The sequence below is a fragment of the Mirounga angustirostris genome, unplaced genomic scaffold (genome assembly GCF_029215605.1).
Source record: "Mirounga angustirostris isolate CCGP_5_RB_7025 unplaced genomic scaffold, mMirAng1.0.hap1 SCAF_9, whole genome shotgun sequence".
In the NCBI taxonomy this organism is placed as follows: domain Eukaryota; kingdom Metazoa; phylum Chordata; class Mammalia; order Carnivora; family Phocidae; genus Mirounga; species Mirounga angustirostris.
In genome coordinates this window covers 140,078,377-140,094,454 of record NW_026991717.1, presented here as the reverse complement: position 1 = coordinate 140,094,454, position 16,078 = coordinate 140,078,377, and the positions used below count along the sequence as shown (strand labels likewise).

Here is a 16,078-nt window from a genome sequence, read left to right as displayed (position 1 = left end):
ACAATAATTTAAAACCCTATTATTCAGAATAATGCAAGAGTCACGATACCCCTAAGCTGTGTATAGAATCATTCTTATATCAATATATCTCTTTCATTAATTATCTCAAATTTCATCTGTGATATAATAAGAGTCTCATGCTCTACTGGCTACTAGCTAGGCTGTGATATAATAAAAAAAATAAAATAAAATAAAAAATAAAATGTGGAAAAAATTATCTTAAATTTCATGCATGTAATAATCAATATAATGTTTCATAGGAATTCAATAGTTGTCACCAGGCCACAGTTGGCTACCTTTGACTCTATATAGCACTTTTAAAAATATACCAAATATCCTTAAAAAAAACATAGCTGAAACCAAGACAAGAACTTGACTACTACTCACATCGGTCTCTGTTTCTAACATACAGACGCAATCGTGGAGCTCACCACCATAAAACAATGCTTAGTCAGCTTAGTGTGTCTGTTCAGAGAAGTACAGTCAATGAAAAAAAAAAGAAAGTTAAGACCTTATCTCCACTGATCCTTGCTTTTCATATTTCATTTACTCACTACTTTCATGATATTAATATATTTTTCTCTTAACAAAAGGAACAACCTCAAACTTGACACTGAGTCAGAAAGACTAGACTCACCTGTATAAACTCTTAGCTAAGGAAGTAACACCCTTTCTCCACTTATTTCTTAATGAACATAAATATTTTCAATTATATTATTTGTTGCCTCACCATATGTTCATAGTTGGATAATTCTTCTCCCTCTATTTTTTAACTATTACATATATTTCTTTAATGGTTCTATCATTGATCCACTAATAATAACAAACCCAAATTTAAAAATTCAAAATAAGAATCTGATCTTTTTATGTTCCTAACATCCATGTACAGGATCAAATAGAACAGAAGGAATAGACTATTTATTATGTTGGACCTCAGATATCCAGACACATATTGCTCATGACCAAGACTCATCCATCACCTGTCATCATCACTGGTCCATGAGACCCACTTTTTCTTAATTCCTTTCTATACTTGTATTGATTAAATCATTAATTCATTGAAAATATTAAAATGAGTATAATTCACAAAAACTGAAGAATAAGATGCTTGAATGCCCTTAACTTCTAACTTAGAATCATTGCGAACATAGGTTATATTTCCTTCATTAATCAATCTCAATGCTATGTAATAAATTAATGAATATAATGTTTTATATCATATTTATCAGTTAGCCATAGTGAACCTTTTTATTATACTCTTACTTTTTAATAATTCCATGAACACAAATGACCCAAACCAAAACAAAATTTTTGACCATTACTCTCCTTGTTCCATTTTCCTAACGCAAAAGGAATGTCACGTGACAATCCCGATCCCACAGAAGACAAAATCGGCTCAAGCACCTGTTCTGAAGAGGACAAAACAGAGAAGGGGATGGAAAGGCTGAGCCTTTCCGCTGATCCATGGAGCCCACCATTCATTTATATAATCATTTAAGCCTTTATTAACTTAATGGATATATTTATTTTTACCATAAAAATAAACTTCAAACTTGGACCTAAATCAGAAAATAAATGACTACAAAATTTCATTGTTTATATCAACCTTATCAAAGATATAATACACTTGGTCCCTTTATATCCATTCTAATGTATATTAATACTTTTACCTTGGTATATATTTACCAAAAAATAATACTTCAACCTCCTCAACTTTATTCATTTATACATTTTTTATCCTACCATTAATAGTTTTGTAAATTAATTACTAAAATTCATTCACCGTAAAAAAACACAAAGATCAACAACAAAATCCTTGTTTATTACTGACATCTTTATAGGATCCCTAAACACAGGAGAAACAGACTAGATTATCTTTGTATCAGATCTGAGTTCCAGACACATAGCATTCATCATATATGACTCATTCGCCACCAGTTGTCATCATTGGTCCAAGACTGGCCCTCTTTCTTTCCATTCTCATAAATATTTATTAATTCATTAATCAAAAAATACACATAAATTAAAATATAAGAGTAAGATCCTTCAACATTCCTAACATGTCTCTATAATATTACAGAGACTAAATCTTTTTCATTAACTGACCTCAGTGTTATATTTATGGATAAGTAAACATAATGCTTCATATGAATCTGGTATTAAACACTGTTACATTTTGCCTTCTTTGATTATATTTAATACTTTTGAATAAATACACTTAACAGCCCTAAATAAACCAAAACAAAAGCTTTGAGTCTTACTCACGGGGTCTCCATGCTCCTCCAACATAGATGCAACCAGAGGGCTCACGACCTTGGAAGAATGTTACAATCAGCTGGAGTGTATCCATTCTGAAGAGTACAGAGCAGAGCAGATGATTAAAAAAAAAAAAAGAAAAAAGAAACATTCTTCCATTGATCCTTGCTTTATCTTTCATTTAGTCCGGCATTTAGGAAATCATTACTGGAGAATATTTATTTCATTATCTTTTACAAAAATGAACTACTTTGAACTTCCCAGTGACCCAGAATATAAAAACTGTCTATAATTTGTCCTATCTATATCATCCAAACCAAAGAGGGGACAACCATGTACCATTTATTTCTCTTTGGACTTCAGTGTTTTCAAATTATACTAATAGAACTTCTTGCCTCATATATTTTTAAAATTGGACATTTCTACGCTTCACTTTTTGTAATATATTTCCTTATTGATATTTCACTGATCCAATTATAATCAAGAATGGAAATTCATGAAGAGAAAGTCCACATCTCTTTTGTGTTGGACCTCAGAGTTCCAGACACGTATCATTCATCATCCATGATTCATACGCTGGCAGTTATCATCATTGATCCAGAAAGACCGCTTTCTCTTCATTCATTTCTACATTGTTTATTGATTCATTCATTCATTCACTAATTACCATTTCAAACTATACGATTCACAAAAAATGAAGAAGAAACTCTTATCCATAGTTATGTATCTAGAATAGATCTAGAATCATTCACACATCACTATATCTCTCAACAGTTATCCTGTTTTTCATAAATGCTTTAATCAATGTAACGCTTCATCTTAATCCTGTATTTGTCACTAGGACACAGCTGACTTTCTTTAATTATAATTCACATTTTGTATTAATACAATGAATATCCTTAGCAAAATACCAAACAAGACAAGAAGTTTGACTATTACTCACATTTGTCTCCTGTCTCCCCAGTACAAAAATACAACCCTAAGGCTCTTGATCAGGGGAGAATCCTTAAAGCAGGTCTAACTTGTCCGTCCTGAGGAGTATAAAGCAGAGCATACCATGAAAATAGTCAAGACATTCTCTATTGGTCATTGCTTTTAGCCTTTCATTAAATCCATTATTGGTCAACTATTAATTTGGTGTCAATATTTTTTCTCTTAAGAAAATGAACAACTTTGAATTTACCAATGACCCAGAACGTGGGCACTGTCTATGACTTACACTATCTCTGGCATTCTTAGCCATACATGTAAGTCATGTAGCTCTTACTTCTAATTAAACTTCAGAGTTTTCATAGAATGTTAACAGTATTTCTTGCATAATCGCATATTTCTGTAATAGGACGCTACTTCATTACGGTACACTTTATGTTTATTGATTACTTAATTGATCCAATTATAAAAATTGAAAGAAAATGCAGGAACACTAACACCAAAAACAAGATCCTTGTATATCTGGACATGTGTCCATACAGGATCTCTTCAAACAATGAGAATAAGCCAGATTTCTCTTCTGTTGGACCTCAAGAGTTCCAGACATGTATTCATCACATACGACTCATATGCCACCAGTGGTCATCATCAATCCAGTATGCTCCCTCTTTACCTTCATTCACTTCTAATTGTTTATTGAGCAAATCATTAATTCACTAATAATTTTAAATGCTGTAATTCACAAAAACTGAGGAAGAACTTATATAACCCTATTTCTACCTAGATAATTCTCACATCAATATATCTCTTTAATTATCCTCAGTCTCCCATGCATAGATTAATCATCATAATAGTTTATATAGCCCATATTTATCACCGAAAAACAGTGCCTCTTTTCATTATATAGTGTAGTTTTTAATAATACAGCGAATTACCTTAAAAAAAACACATAAACCAAGAAAATAATTTCAACTGTTACGTACATTAATCCCCATCCTCCTATTATAGAGGCAACCATAGAACTCAGGATAATGGAAGATGTTAAATTAGCTCAAGTGTGTCCATTCTGAAAAGTACACAGTAGAGCAAGATAAAAAAAGGATTGAGATATTATGTTCACTGGTCCTTCCATCCCATTTTTAATTTAGTCACTTATTAAGCAGTATATTGCAATAATGCATATTTTATTTTTTCATAAGTAAATGAACAATATCAATCTAGCTAATAAAGAATATGAACATTGACTATTACTTATCAATAATTATATCATCCTCAAAGAACAAGTCCTGTACCATATATTCCCTCATAGACATCAGCATGTTAAATATACACTAATACTATTCATTACCTAACCACATATTTTTGTAATTGGACAAGATTTCACTGTTTTCATCTTTATTTATTTATTTGTTTATTATTTCATCAATCCAGTTATAAAAATTGAAAGAAAATGCATGAACATAAGGACCAAAACCAAGATCTTTGTATATTCTTGATATCTGTTTATGGCATCACCTCAAACAGGACAATAAACCAGATTCCATTTCTGTTGGACCTCAGAGTTCCAGACACGTATTCATCGTATCCGACTCATACGCCACCAGTGGTCATCATCGATCCATTATTGTCCCTCTTTTCCTTCATTCAATTCTACATTGTCTATTGACTAATTCATTAAATCACTAGTAATAATATTAAAACCCTATCATTCACAAAAGCCCAAGAAAAGTCATTATATCCTTAATCTGTAAATAGAATCATTCTCACATCAATATATCTCTTTTAAACTTATGCTCTTATTTATTTATGCATTAAACCAATATAATGTTTCACAAAATTCAATATTTATCACTGACCTATTGTTGGCCTTCTGTGATTCTACTGCATGGAACTCTCAAATAATACTGAATACACTGAATAAAATAATCATTGAAACCAAGACAAGAAACTGGATATTACTCACATTGCTCTCTGTGCTTTCAACACAGAAATGCAACCACTTGAGCTCGCCACCACGGAATATTGCTTAAATCAGCTCAAATGTGTCCATTTTGAAACAGGAAAAGCACAGTCGATGATTAAAAAAATAGAATAAAACTTTTATTTCCATTGATTCTTGCTTTCCACATTTCATTTACTCATTTAGATATCTATGAATATTTCATAACATTGATTTTTTTCCTTTAACAACAGTAACAAAAATCCTCAAACTTAAGATTGACCCAGAACAATAAAATTGACTTAATTGTTCATGTCTAAATGATCATTGACTAAAGAAGTGACATTCTTGATTCATTTAATTCTTAATGGATGTCAGTGTTTGCAATTTTTATTAATATTTCTTGCCTAAACACAGGTCTTCACAGTTGGACAATTCTTTATGATTTTATATTTATCTGATATTCATATTCTTCAATGATTCTATCGTTGATCCATTTGTAATAATAAATCTAAATCTATGAACGCAGTAAAACTATTATCTTTGTGCTTTCCGGCCATCTGTCCATAGGATCAAATAAACAGAGAGAAAGACTATGTAGTGAATTAGACCTCAGCATTCTAGATAAAGAGTATTCATCATCCATAACTCATCTGCCACCAGTCATTATCATAGGTACATAGAAGACCCACTTTTTTTCATTCATTTCTACATTTGTATCAATTCAATCATTAATTCATTGATCACAGTAAAATACATGATTAACAAAAACTAAAGAATCAACAACTTCGGGGCGCCTGGGTGGCTTAGTCGGTTAAGCGGCTGCCTTCTGCTCAGGTCATGATCCTGGAGTCCTGGGATGAAGCCCCAGATCAGGCTCCCTGCTCAGCTGGGAGTCTGCTTTTCCCTCTGACCCTCCCCACTCTTGTGTTCTCTTTCTCTCTCTCTCTCACTTCCTCTCTCTCAAATAAATGAATAAAAGTTTAAAAAAAAAAAATCAACAACTTGAATACTCCTAACTTCTATCTATAGAATAATTGCCAACATAGATTATATTTCTCTCATTAATCAGACTCAGTGTTACATGTTATCAATTAGTCAATATGTTTCATATCATATTTATCATTGGGCCATAAATTACTTTTTGATTATATTTATTAATTTTTGATTATACTGTGAATACCCTTAAACAAATGACCAAAACCAAGACAGAACCTCTATTACTACTCACCTTGCTTTCCTCTCCTAAAACAAAAGCAACATAACAATCTTGATCAGAGCAGAAGATGAAATCAGCTAGAGCATCCATTCTGAAGAGTACCAAGCAGAGAAGATGAGAAAAAAAATGAGTCATTGTTCCATTGCCCCTTGCTTTACATCTTTCATTTAGTCAGGCATTTCGGAAATCATTACTGGAGAATATTCATTTCATTATCTTTTATAAAAATGAACCACTTCGAACTTCATCAACACTGTCTATAATTGGTCCTATCTATATCATCTAAGCCAAAGAGGGGACAGACGTGTACCATTTATTTCTCTTTGGACTTCAGTGTCTTCAAATTATATTAATAGAACTTCTTGCCTCCTCATATATTTTTTAAATTGGACGTTTCTACAATTCACTTTTTTTACATGTTTCCTTATTGATATTTTATTGATCCAAATACAATCAAGAATGGAAATACATGAAGAGAAAGACCACATCTCTTTTGTGTTGGACCTCAGAGTTCCAGACACGTATCATTCATCATCCATGATTCATACGCTGGCAGTTATCATCATTGATCCAGAAAAGACCGCCTTCTCTTCATTCATTTCTACATTGTTTATTATTTCATTAATTCACTAATTATAATTTTAAAACTGTATGATTCACAAAAACTCAAAAGGGCCTTGACTGCCCTAATATATATCTGGAACCATTCCCACATTATTATACTTCTGTCATATTTATTATCAGTTTTTCATAAATGCTTTAATCAATGTAATACTTCATTTTAACCCCATGTTTGTCACTAGGACACAGCTGACCATCTGAATAGATTTCATCTTTTTATTACTGCAGTGAATACCTTTAGACACACCACCACCCAAAGCAAGTCAAGAATTTTGTTTATTACTCACATTGGTCTTCCAACTCCTAAAATAGAGATTAACCCCAGAGATCATGATCAAGGAAGAAGCCTCAACTCAGGTGCGGTGTGTCTGTTCTGAGGAGTATAAGGCAGAGCAAATGATTAGAAAGGTTGAGACATTCTTTCCACTGGTCTTCGCCTTTGCCCTCTCATGTAGTCAGTCATTTGGGCCACCATTAATTTGGTGTGTGTATTTTACTCCCTTAAGAAAACAAACATCAAGGGGCGCCTGGGTGGCTCAGTCGGTTAAGCGGCTGCCTTCGGTTCAGGTCATGATCCCAGGGTCCTGGGATCGAGCCCCGCATCGGGCTCCCTGCTCCACGGGGAGCCTGCTTCTCCCTCTCCACTCCCCCTGCTTGTGTTCCCTCTCTCACTGTCTCTCTCTCTCTGTCAAATAAATAAATAAAATCTTTAAAAAAAAGAAAAGAAAAGAAAAGAAAACAAACGTCAAATTTACCACTGACCCAGACGATGAGCATGGTCTGTAACTTATCCTGTCTATATCATCCTTAGCTGTATAGTAACAGTCATGTACAACTGGCTTCTATTGAACTTCAGGGTTTCCATGGTATATTAATAGTATTAGTTATTAATCATTAATAATAAATTAATAAATTAGGTCTTAATTATTGCCTAATAATATCTTTTTATAATTAGACAATGCTTCACTCCCGTCATCATTTTTATTTTATGTATTTATTTATAGAATCTCTTATTTATCCAATTGTAATGATACATATAAATGCATGAACACTAAGACCAAAAATAAGATCTTACTATATTCCTGAAATCTGTCTATTGGATGCCTTCAAATAATGAGAATGTATTAGATTAATTTTCTGTTGGACCTCAGAGTTCCACGTATTCATCGTATCCGACTCATACGCCACCAGTGGTCATCATTGATCCAATATTGTCTCTCTTCTCTACATTATATTCTCTTTGTATATTGATTAAATCATTGGTTCACTAATAATTTAAAACCCTATTATCCACAAAAACTGAAATGAGTCTTCATGTCTTTAAACTGAATATAGACTTATTCTCACATCAGTATCCTTCATTAATTATCCTCAGTTTTCCATACATGCATTAATCAATATAATGTTTTCTAAAATTCAATATTTATCACAGAGCTACAGTTAACCTGTGATTCGATGTGGAATTTTCAAATAATGCAGCAAATGTGCTGAAAAAAATCACTAGAACAAAGATAAGAAATTTGACTTTCCTCACATTGGTCTCTGTGCTTCTGTCCCACAGGTGCTGTCATAGAGCTCACCACCAGGCAATAATGCTTGGGTAGCTCGAATGTGTCCATTCTGAAAAGTACAAACCATAGCGAAGGACAGAAAAAAATGATAAAATTTTTATCCCCATAGATTCTTGCCTTCTGCAATGAATTTACTCAATCTTTTAGGAATTCATAAATTTTTCATAACGTAGATCTTCTTCTCTTAACAAAAAGCAAAACATCGGGCGCCTGGGTGGCTCAGTTGGTTAAGCGACTGCTTTCAGCTCAGGTAATGATCCTGGAGTCGCGGGATCGAGTCCCGCATCGGGCTCCCTGCTCAGCAGGGAGTCTGCTTCTCCCTCTGACCCTCCCCCCTCTCATGCTCTCTCTCTCTCTATCTCATTCTCTCTCTCTCAAATAAATAAATAAAATCTTTAAAAAAAAAAAAAGGAAAACATCAAACTTGACACTGACCGAGAATAATGAAACTGACTCTTAATTATTCATGTCTATATAATCCTTGACCAAAGAAGGGACACCCTTGAAACATCTATTTCATGAAGGACATCAGTGTGTGCAAATTTTATTAGTGTTTCTGGCCTCACCATACTATGTTCATAGTGAGATAATAATTCACCTTTTCTTCTTCATCTATTATTTATATTTCCTTTAATAATTCTATCACTGGTCCATTAATAATAACAAATATAAATATATTCATCCAAGGGGCTCCTGGGTGGCTCATTCGGTTAAGTACCCAACTCTTAATTTCAGCTGAGGTCATGATCTTGGTGTCATGGGATCGAGCCCCATGTCAGGCTCTGCACTGGGCATGGAGCCTGCTTAGGATTCTCTCTCTCCCTCTACCTCTGCCCTTTCCTTCTAAAAATAAGTAAATAAGTAAGTAAGTAAATGAATGAATGAATGAATGAATGAATGAATGAATAAATAAATAAGAACATAATATTTATACATTCCTAACATCTATCCATAGGATCAAATAAACAGATAAAATAGAATATTTATTGTATTGCACCTCAGGCTTCCAGACACATACTGCCCATTGTCCATGACTTATCCCCCCACCAGTCAACACCACTGATTCCATTAGAGGTTAGTTTATTCACTCGTATATTTGTATCAATGAAATCGTACCTTCATTGGTAATAATAAAATCAATACACGATTAACAAAAACTGAAAAATATGATACTTGAATACCCTAACCTCTTCCTATAGAATCATTGCCAAATTAGATCATACCTCTTTCATTAATAAATATAAATGTTACATACTATCAATTAATCAACATAATGCTTATATCATATTTATCATTGAGCCATAGTTAATTTTTCCTTATATTTATTACATTTTAATAATACCATGAAAACCCTTAAGCAAATGACCCAAACCAAGAAAAGAACTTTGACCATTACTCACTTTGGTCTCTTTCCTATAAAAGGGAAACACGGTGACCTTGATCACAATAAAGATGGAAATAACCTTGGGAGCTTCTCTTCTGAAAAGTACCAAACACAAAAAGTGATAAAAAGATTGAGATTTTCTCTCAACTGATCCATATATTTGTCTATTGGTTCTTTCATTTTCAATTATATTAAGAAAAGTAAATGCATGAAGAGAAGGAACACATCACTTTTGTGTTGGACCTCAGAGTTTCAGACACGTACTACTCATCATCTGTGATTCATACGCCGGCAGTTATCATCACCGATCCAGAAAAGACAGCTTTCTCTTCATTCATTTTGATATTGTTTATTGACTAATTTACTAATTCACTAATCTTAATATTTAAATTCCATTTAAATTCCATTATTTCAAACCCCAATAAGGCCTTGATATCCCTAATATGCTTCTAGATCTATTTTTACATCATTATATCTCTGTCATTTATCAGTTTTCCACACATGCATTAATCAATATCATGCTTCCTATAAATCTCTTATTTATCAATAGGATAAAGATGACCCTCTTTGATTATATTTGAAATATTGGATTGCTATAGTAAATACCCTTAAACAAACAACCCAAACCAAGAGAAGAAATGTGATTATGCTTACACTGGACTCCAGTCTCCTAAAATAAATGAAACCCTAGAGGTCAGGATCAAGGAAAAATCTTTAAATCAGGTCCAGTGTTTCTTCTAAGGAGTACAAAGCAAAGCAGGTGATAAAAATGGTTGAGACAAAAAAAAAAAAAAAAATTGGTTGAGACATTCTCTCCATTGATCTCAACTTCAACATTCACATAACTCTCTAGGCAATCATTAATTGGGTATATATATTTAGTCTGATAAGAAAACAAACAACTTTTATCTTGCCACTGAGCCAGAATATGGATATTGTCTACAACTTACACTGTCTACATCATCCCTACCCTAAGAGGTAACAGTCAAATACCATTCATTTCTAACTGAACTTCAGGGTTTCCATAATAGATTAATAGTATTTCTTGCCTCACCACATATTTTTAAAATTGGACAATAATTTACTCTATTCATCCTTATTTATTTATATATTTATTTATAGCTTCTCACATTTATCCAATTGTAATAATAAAATAAAAATACATAAACACCAAGACCAACAGCAAACCCTTCATTTATTCCTGATATCTATCTATAGGATGCCTTCAAAGGACTAGACCAATTTTATGTTGGACCTCAGAGTTCTAGACACGTATTCATCGTACACAACTCATACGCCACCAGTGGTCATCATTGATCCAATATCATCCCTCTTTTACTACATAGATTTCTATTTGTTTATTGATCAAATCATTATTTAACTAATAATTTTTAAGTAGTACAATTTAAAAAAAGAGCCTGTAAGTTTCAAATCTATACACAGAATTAATCTCACATCAATATAACTCTCATTAATATCTCCAGCTTTCATACATGCATTAAGCAATGTGTTTCATACATTCCATATTTAACACTGAGATCCAGCTGCCTTCTTTAATTATATTTTACACATTTTAAAAACACAGTGAATAACCTTTAAAAAATCCACTTAAACTGAGAAAAGAACTTCAACTGTTACTCACATTAATCTCCATCCTCCTATTATATAGAGGCAACCACAGAACCCATGGAAGGTGCTGAATCATCTCCAGTGAGATGATTCTGAGGAGTACAGAACAGAGCAGATGATTAAAAAAAACCTGAAACCTAATCCACATTGATCCTTGCTTTCTGCATTTCATTTACCCAGTATTTAGGTATTTATTACTGTTTCTTTATGTATGTATTGTCATTTTATAAAAATCCAATCTTTGGTCTAAAGAAGAACAGTTAAGGTGATTCCTACTTAGGCATGCCTATAGAACCATGGTCAAAGAGATGACCGTTTGAACCACTTATTTCTTAATGGGTATCAATCAGTGTTTTCAATTTTTAGCAATAATATATTCTGCCTTGCTACTTGGGTTTATATTTGGACAATTCCTCACCCTTTTCTTCCTTATGTGTTTATTTATATTTGCTTCATGGTTCTATCACTGATCCATTAATAATAACAAGTCTGTATCTACGAAACAATACAAGAATATGAACTTATTCCTGACAGCTCTCTGTAGAACCAATTTCAACAGAAGGAGCAGACCAAATTATGTTCTGTATTGGACCTCAGAGTTTCAGACACATAGTTTCATCGTACATGACTCCTATACCACTGGTCATCATCACTGGTCCAGGACCGAGTCTCTTCTTAGTTCATTTCTACTTTTGTATCAATTAAATAATTAATACATTGATAATTATAAAAATAATACATTGTTCACTGGAACCCAAAAATAAGATCCTTGAATATCCCTAACATCAGTTTACAGAATCATTATCCAAATGGACTGCATCACCTCCATCTTATACATTACTAATTAATCAGCCATAATGTGTCTTATCACATTTATTATGAGGCCACAGCTAATTTCTTATTAATTTAATACTTTTTAACGATACCATGATTACCCTTAAACAAATGTCCCATTCCAAGACAACCATTTTGACCATTATTCACCTCGTCTCTTTCCATACTCAAAGGAAGCATCACAATCTTGGTCATGGCAGAAGCTGACATCAGCTCAAGCACCTGTTCTGAAGAGTAACAAGCAGACAAGATGATAAAAATATCGAGATATTCTCTCCACTGATTCATATATCCCACTATTCACTTGCAGTCATTTCGGCATTTATGAAATTATTGTAATTTTCCCCTTAACAAATCAAATGTTGAATTTGTAACTGACTCAGTAATTACTATTTATTCTCCACATCATTCTTACTCAGACATATACACGTGAATCTTTTATTTTCAATTCTGATTCATATTAATATAATTTTATTTATTATATATTATAGCAATGAACAATGCTTCAGCCTCTTCATATTTATTCATTTATATATTTATGCTACTATTTATTTTTATACATATTTTATACATATTTTAAACATTCACATACACAAAGACCAAGAACATGATTCTCACCTATGCCCGACATCTATGTATAGGACCACTTCAAATGGGGAGAAAGGACTACATTTCTTTCGTGTTGGACCCCAGAGTTAAAGACCTGTGGTGTTCATCATCCAAGACCTGAATGTGCCTTGTCATCATTTATCCAGGTATGTCCCTCATTATCTTAATCATGTCTACATGCTTTTATTAATTCATCAATTCACTAATAATACTAAAAATAATACCTGGGGGTCACAAAAACTCGAAATAATTCCCTTGAATATCTCTAATACTCGTCTACAGAATTAATTCCCACTGAGAATATATATCATTCATTAATTGACCTCAATGTTTCCCACATAGGTTAACACAATGCTTCATATTAACCTGATTCTAATTATTTGGCCATGGCTGGCAATCATAAATTATACTGCACAATTTTTTAATAATGCAGTGAAAACCTTTTTGAAAAACCACAAAACCAAGAAAAGAATTTTGACTATTACTCACATTGTGCTCCATGCTCTTCACACATAGATGCAACCACAGAACTCATGACTGTGGTGGATTGCTTCAAACAGCCAAGGGTGACCACTCTAAGGAGTACAAGACAGAGTAGGGGATAAAAAATTGAGACCTTATGTTCATTCATCCCTGTATTCCACCTTTCATTCAGTCAGTCATTTAGGCAGGTAGTGACTTGGGATAATGTATATTTTATTTTCTATTAAGTAAACAAACAATATCCCTCTTGCCCCTGCCAAAAAATATGAACACTATACTTAACACGGTCTATACCATCAACCTTAGCCAAAGAGACAACACCCTTATACCACCTCTTTCCTAATGGATATCAGTCTTTCCAATATAATTAATATATTACTATATTATAGTAATTTTTGCCTAACGACCTATTTTCATAATTGGACAAGGCTTCACCTTCTTCGTTTAAATTTGTTCACACATTTGTGTATTAATAATTTCATTGATCCAATTATAAAAATAGGAAGAAAACTCATAACATAATGACCAAAACCACAATCTTTATATATTCCTGACCTTTGCCTCTAGACCACATCAAACAGGGACAATGGAGTAGATTCCCTCTGTGTTGGACCTCAGAGTTCCAGACACGTATTCATCGTACACGACTCATACGCCACCAGTGGTCATCATCGATCCAATATCATCCCTCTTTTTTACCTTTTGTTTCTACATTATTTATTGATCAATTCATAATTCAGTAATTACAATTTTAAAAATGAGTATTCACAGAAACCACAAAAGGCCTAGAAATTCCAAATATTTATTTAGAATCATTCTCATATCTATATCACCTTCATTAATTATTCTCCATTTATATTATATGTATTAATCAATATAATGTTTCATATTAAACCCCTTTTACTCAGTGGGCTATTTGGAGTCCACTGATTATACTCCACGGTTCTCAATAATGCACTGAACATTAATCAAAGAACTGAAACTAGGGGCGCCTGGGTGGCTCAGTCGTTAAGCATCTGCCTTCGGCTCAGGTCATGATCCCAGGGTCCTGGGATCAAGCCCCACATCGGGCTCCCTGCTCCGCGGGAAGCCTGCTTCTCCCTCTCCCTCTCCCACTCCGCCTGCTTGTGTTCCCTCTCTCGCTGTGTCTCTCTCTGTCAAAATAAATAAATAAAATCTTAAAAAAAAAAAAAAAAAAAAGAACTGAAACTAAGACCAAAACTTTGACTATTATTCACATGGTCTCCACGATCCTAACACGTGAACACAGCCTGAGATCTTGTGACCAAGGTAGAATCCTTAAATCTGCTTGACAGGTCCATTCTAAGGAGTACAGGGTAGAGCAGACAAGAGAAAATTTCAGATCCTATCTCCATTAATCCTTCTTTACTGCATTTCATTTACTCATTTAAGCACGCATTAATTTTTCATAATGTGGTATTTTTTCTTTTATCTAAAGGAAAGCTTAAACTTGAGACTGATCAATAACAATAATAAAGGCTCTGAATGGATAAAGAAGATGTGGTACATATATACAATGGAATATTATGCAGCCATCAAAAGGAATGAGATCTTGCCATTTGCAACGACGTGGATGGAACTGGAGGGTATTATGTTGAGCGAAATAAGTCAAACAGAGAAAGACATGTATCATATGACCTCACTGATATGAGGAATTCTTAATCTCAGGAAACAAACTGAGGGTTGCTGGAGTGGGGGGTGGGGTGGGAGGGATGGGGTGACTGGGTGATAGACACTGAGGAGGGTATGTGCTCTGGTAAGCGCTGTGAATTGTGCAAGACTGTTGAATCTCAGATCTGTACCTCTGAAACAAATAATGCAATATATGTTAAGAAAAAAAAAGAAGAAGAAGAAGAAGGTAGCGGGAGGGGAAGAATGAAGGGGGGGAAATCGGAGGGGTAGACGAACCATGAGAGACGATGGACTCTGAAAAACAAACTGAGGGTTCTAGAGGGGAGGGGGGTGGGAGGATGGGTTAGCCTGGTGGTGGGTATTGAGGAGGGCACATTCTGCATGGAGCACTGGGTGTTATGCACAAACAATGAATCATGGAACACTACATCTAAAACTAATGATGCAATGTATGGGGATAATAGAAGAATAAAAAAATTTAAAAAAAAACAATAATAAAGGCTCTTAATTATCAGTGCCTATACAATTCTTTTTTTGTTGTTTTGTTTTATTCTTATGTTAATCCCCATACATTACATCAGTTTTAGATGAAGTGTTCCATGATTCATTGTTTGTGCATAACACCCAGGGCTCCATGCAGAATGTGCCCTCCTCAATACCCACCACCAGGCTAACCCATCCTCCCACCCCCTCCCCTCTAGAACCCTCAGTTTGTTTTTCAGAGTCCATCGTCTCTCATGGTTCGTCCACGCCTCCGATTTCCCCCGCTTCATTCTTCCCCTCCCGCTACCTTCTTCTTCTTCTTTTTTTTTTTTCCTAACATATATTGCATTATTTGTTTCAGAGGTACAGATCTGAGATTCAACAGTCTTGCACAATTCACAGCGCTTACCAGAGCACATACCCTCCTCAGTGTCTATCACCCAGTCACCCCATCCCTCCCACCCTAC

The 16,078-nt window shown here is 33.9% G+C and overlaps 1 protein-coding gene, 13 non-coding genes and 1 pseudogene across 14 annotated transcripts in view; all 15 read right to left on the bottom strand.

Annotated features, from left to right (window-relative positions):
• LOC123861923 (uncharacterized) overlaps window positions 1-16,078 on the bottom strand; it is a 110,949-nt gene that overhangs the window by 8,025 nt on the left and 86,846 nt on the right. Inside the window, exons 36-45 of the mRNA XM_064571586.1 lie at window positions 13,482-13,567; window positions 12,534-12,610; window positions 11,563-11,641; window positions 10,575-10,657; window positions 9,937-10,015; window positions 7,253-7,338; window positions 6,357-6,435; window positions 5,150-5,221; window positions 3,200-3,287; window positions 2,266-2,351 (exon numbers count right to left, since the gene is read on the bottom strand). Coding sequence (XP_064427656.1) covers window positions 2,266-2,276 — 11 coding nt within the window. The 5' untranslated portion in view covers window positions 2,277-2,351; window positions 3,200-3,287; window positions 5,150-5,221; ... (5 more) ...; window positions 12,534-12,610; window positions 13,482-13,567. The remainder of the gene's footprint in view (window positions 1-2,265; window positions 2,352-3,199; window positions 3,288-5,149; window positions 5,222-6,356; window positions 6,436-7,252; window positions 7,339-9,936; window positions 10,016-10,574; window positions 10,658-11,562; window positions 11,642-12,533; window positions 12,611-13,481; window positions 13,568-16,078) is intronic.
• LOC123862730 (small nucleolar RNA SNORD113/SNORD114 family) lies at window positions 927-1,000 on the bottom strand. Its single transcript, XR_006795403.1, has one exon. It is a non-coding gene; the product is annotated as a small nucleolar RNA SNORD113/SNORD114 family (small nucleolar RNA).
• LOC123862722 (small nucleolar RNA SNORD113/SNORD114 family) lies at window positions 1,883-1,955 on the bottom strand. Its single transcript, XR_006795396.1, has one exon. It is a non-coding gene; the product is annotated as a small nucleolar RNA SNORD113/SNORD114 family (small nucleolar RNA).
• LOC123862706 (small nucleolar RNA SNORD113/SNORD114 family) lies at window positions 2,782-2,856 on the bottom strand. Its single transcript, XR_006795384.1, has one exon. It is a non-coding gene; the product is annotated as a small nucleolar RNA SNORD113/SNORD114 family (small nucleolar RNA).
• LOC123862713 (small nucleolar RNA SNORD113/SNORD114 family) lies at window positions 3,770-3,842 on the bottom strand. The gene has a single exon (XR_006795390.1). It is a non-coding gene; the product is annotated as a small nucleolar RNA SNORD113/SNORD114 family (small nucleolar RNA).
• On the bottom strand, window positions 4,736-4,807 carry LOC123862703 (small nucleolar RNA SNORD113/SNORD114 family). The gene has a single exon (XR_006795381.1). It is a non-coding gene; the product is annotated as a small nucleolar RNA SNORD113/SNORD114 family (small nucleolar RNA).
• Window positions 5,731-5,805, bottom strand: LOC123862725 (small nucleolar RNA SNORD113/SNORD114 family). The gene has a single exon (XR_006795399.1). It is a non-coding gene; the product is annotated as a small nucleolar RNA SNORD113/SNORD114 family (small nucleolar RNA).
• On the bottom strand, window positions 6,843-6,917 carry LOC123862705 (small nucleolar RNA SNORD113/SNORD114 family). The gene has a single exon (XR_006795383.1). It is a non-coding gene; the product is annotated as a small nucleolar RNA SNORD113/SNORD114 family (small nucleolar RNA).
• On the bottom strand, window positions 8,106-8,173 carry LOC123862714 (small nucleolar RNA SNORD113/SNORD114 family; annotated as a pseudogene).
• Window positions 9,528-9,603, bottom strand: LOC123862741 (small nucleolar RNA SNORD113/SNORD114 family). The gene has a single exon (XR_006795413.1). It is a non-coding gene; the product is annotated as a small nucleolar RNA SNORD113/SNORD114 family (small nucleolar RNA).
• Window positions 10,158-10,232, bottom strand: LOC123862715 (small nucleolar RNA SNORD113/SNORD114 family). The gene has a single exon (XR_006795391.1). It is a non-coding gene; the product is annotated as a small nucleolar RNA SNORD113/SNORD114 family (small nucleolar RNA).
• LOC123862700 (small nucleolar RNA SNORD113/SNORD114 family) lies at window positions 11,170-11,241 on the bottom strand. The gene has a single exon (XR_006795378.1). It is a non-coding gene; the product is annotated as a small nucleolar RNA SNORD113/SNORD114 family (small nucleolar RNA).
• LOC123862720 (small nucleolar RNA SNORD113/SNORD114 family) lies at window positions 12,136-12,209 on the bottom strand. Its single transcript, XR_006795394.1, has one exon. It is a non-coding gene; the product is annotated as a small nucleolar RNA SNORD113/SNORD114 family (small nucleolar RNA).
• LOC123862744 (small nucleolar RNA SNORD113/SNORD114 family) lies at window positions 13,066-13,137 on the bottom strand. The gene has a single exon (XR_006795414.1). It is a non-coding gene; the product is annotated as a small nucleolar RNA SNORD113/SNORD114 family (small nucleolar RNA).
• On the bottom strand, window positions 14,083-14,154 carry LOC123862698 (small nucleolar RNA SNORD113/SNORD114 family). Its single transcript, XR_006795376.1, has one exon. It is a non-coding gene; the product is annotated as a small nucleolar RNA SNORD113/SNORD114 family (small nucleolar RNA).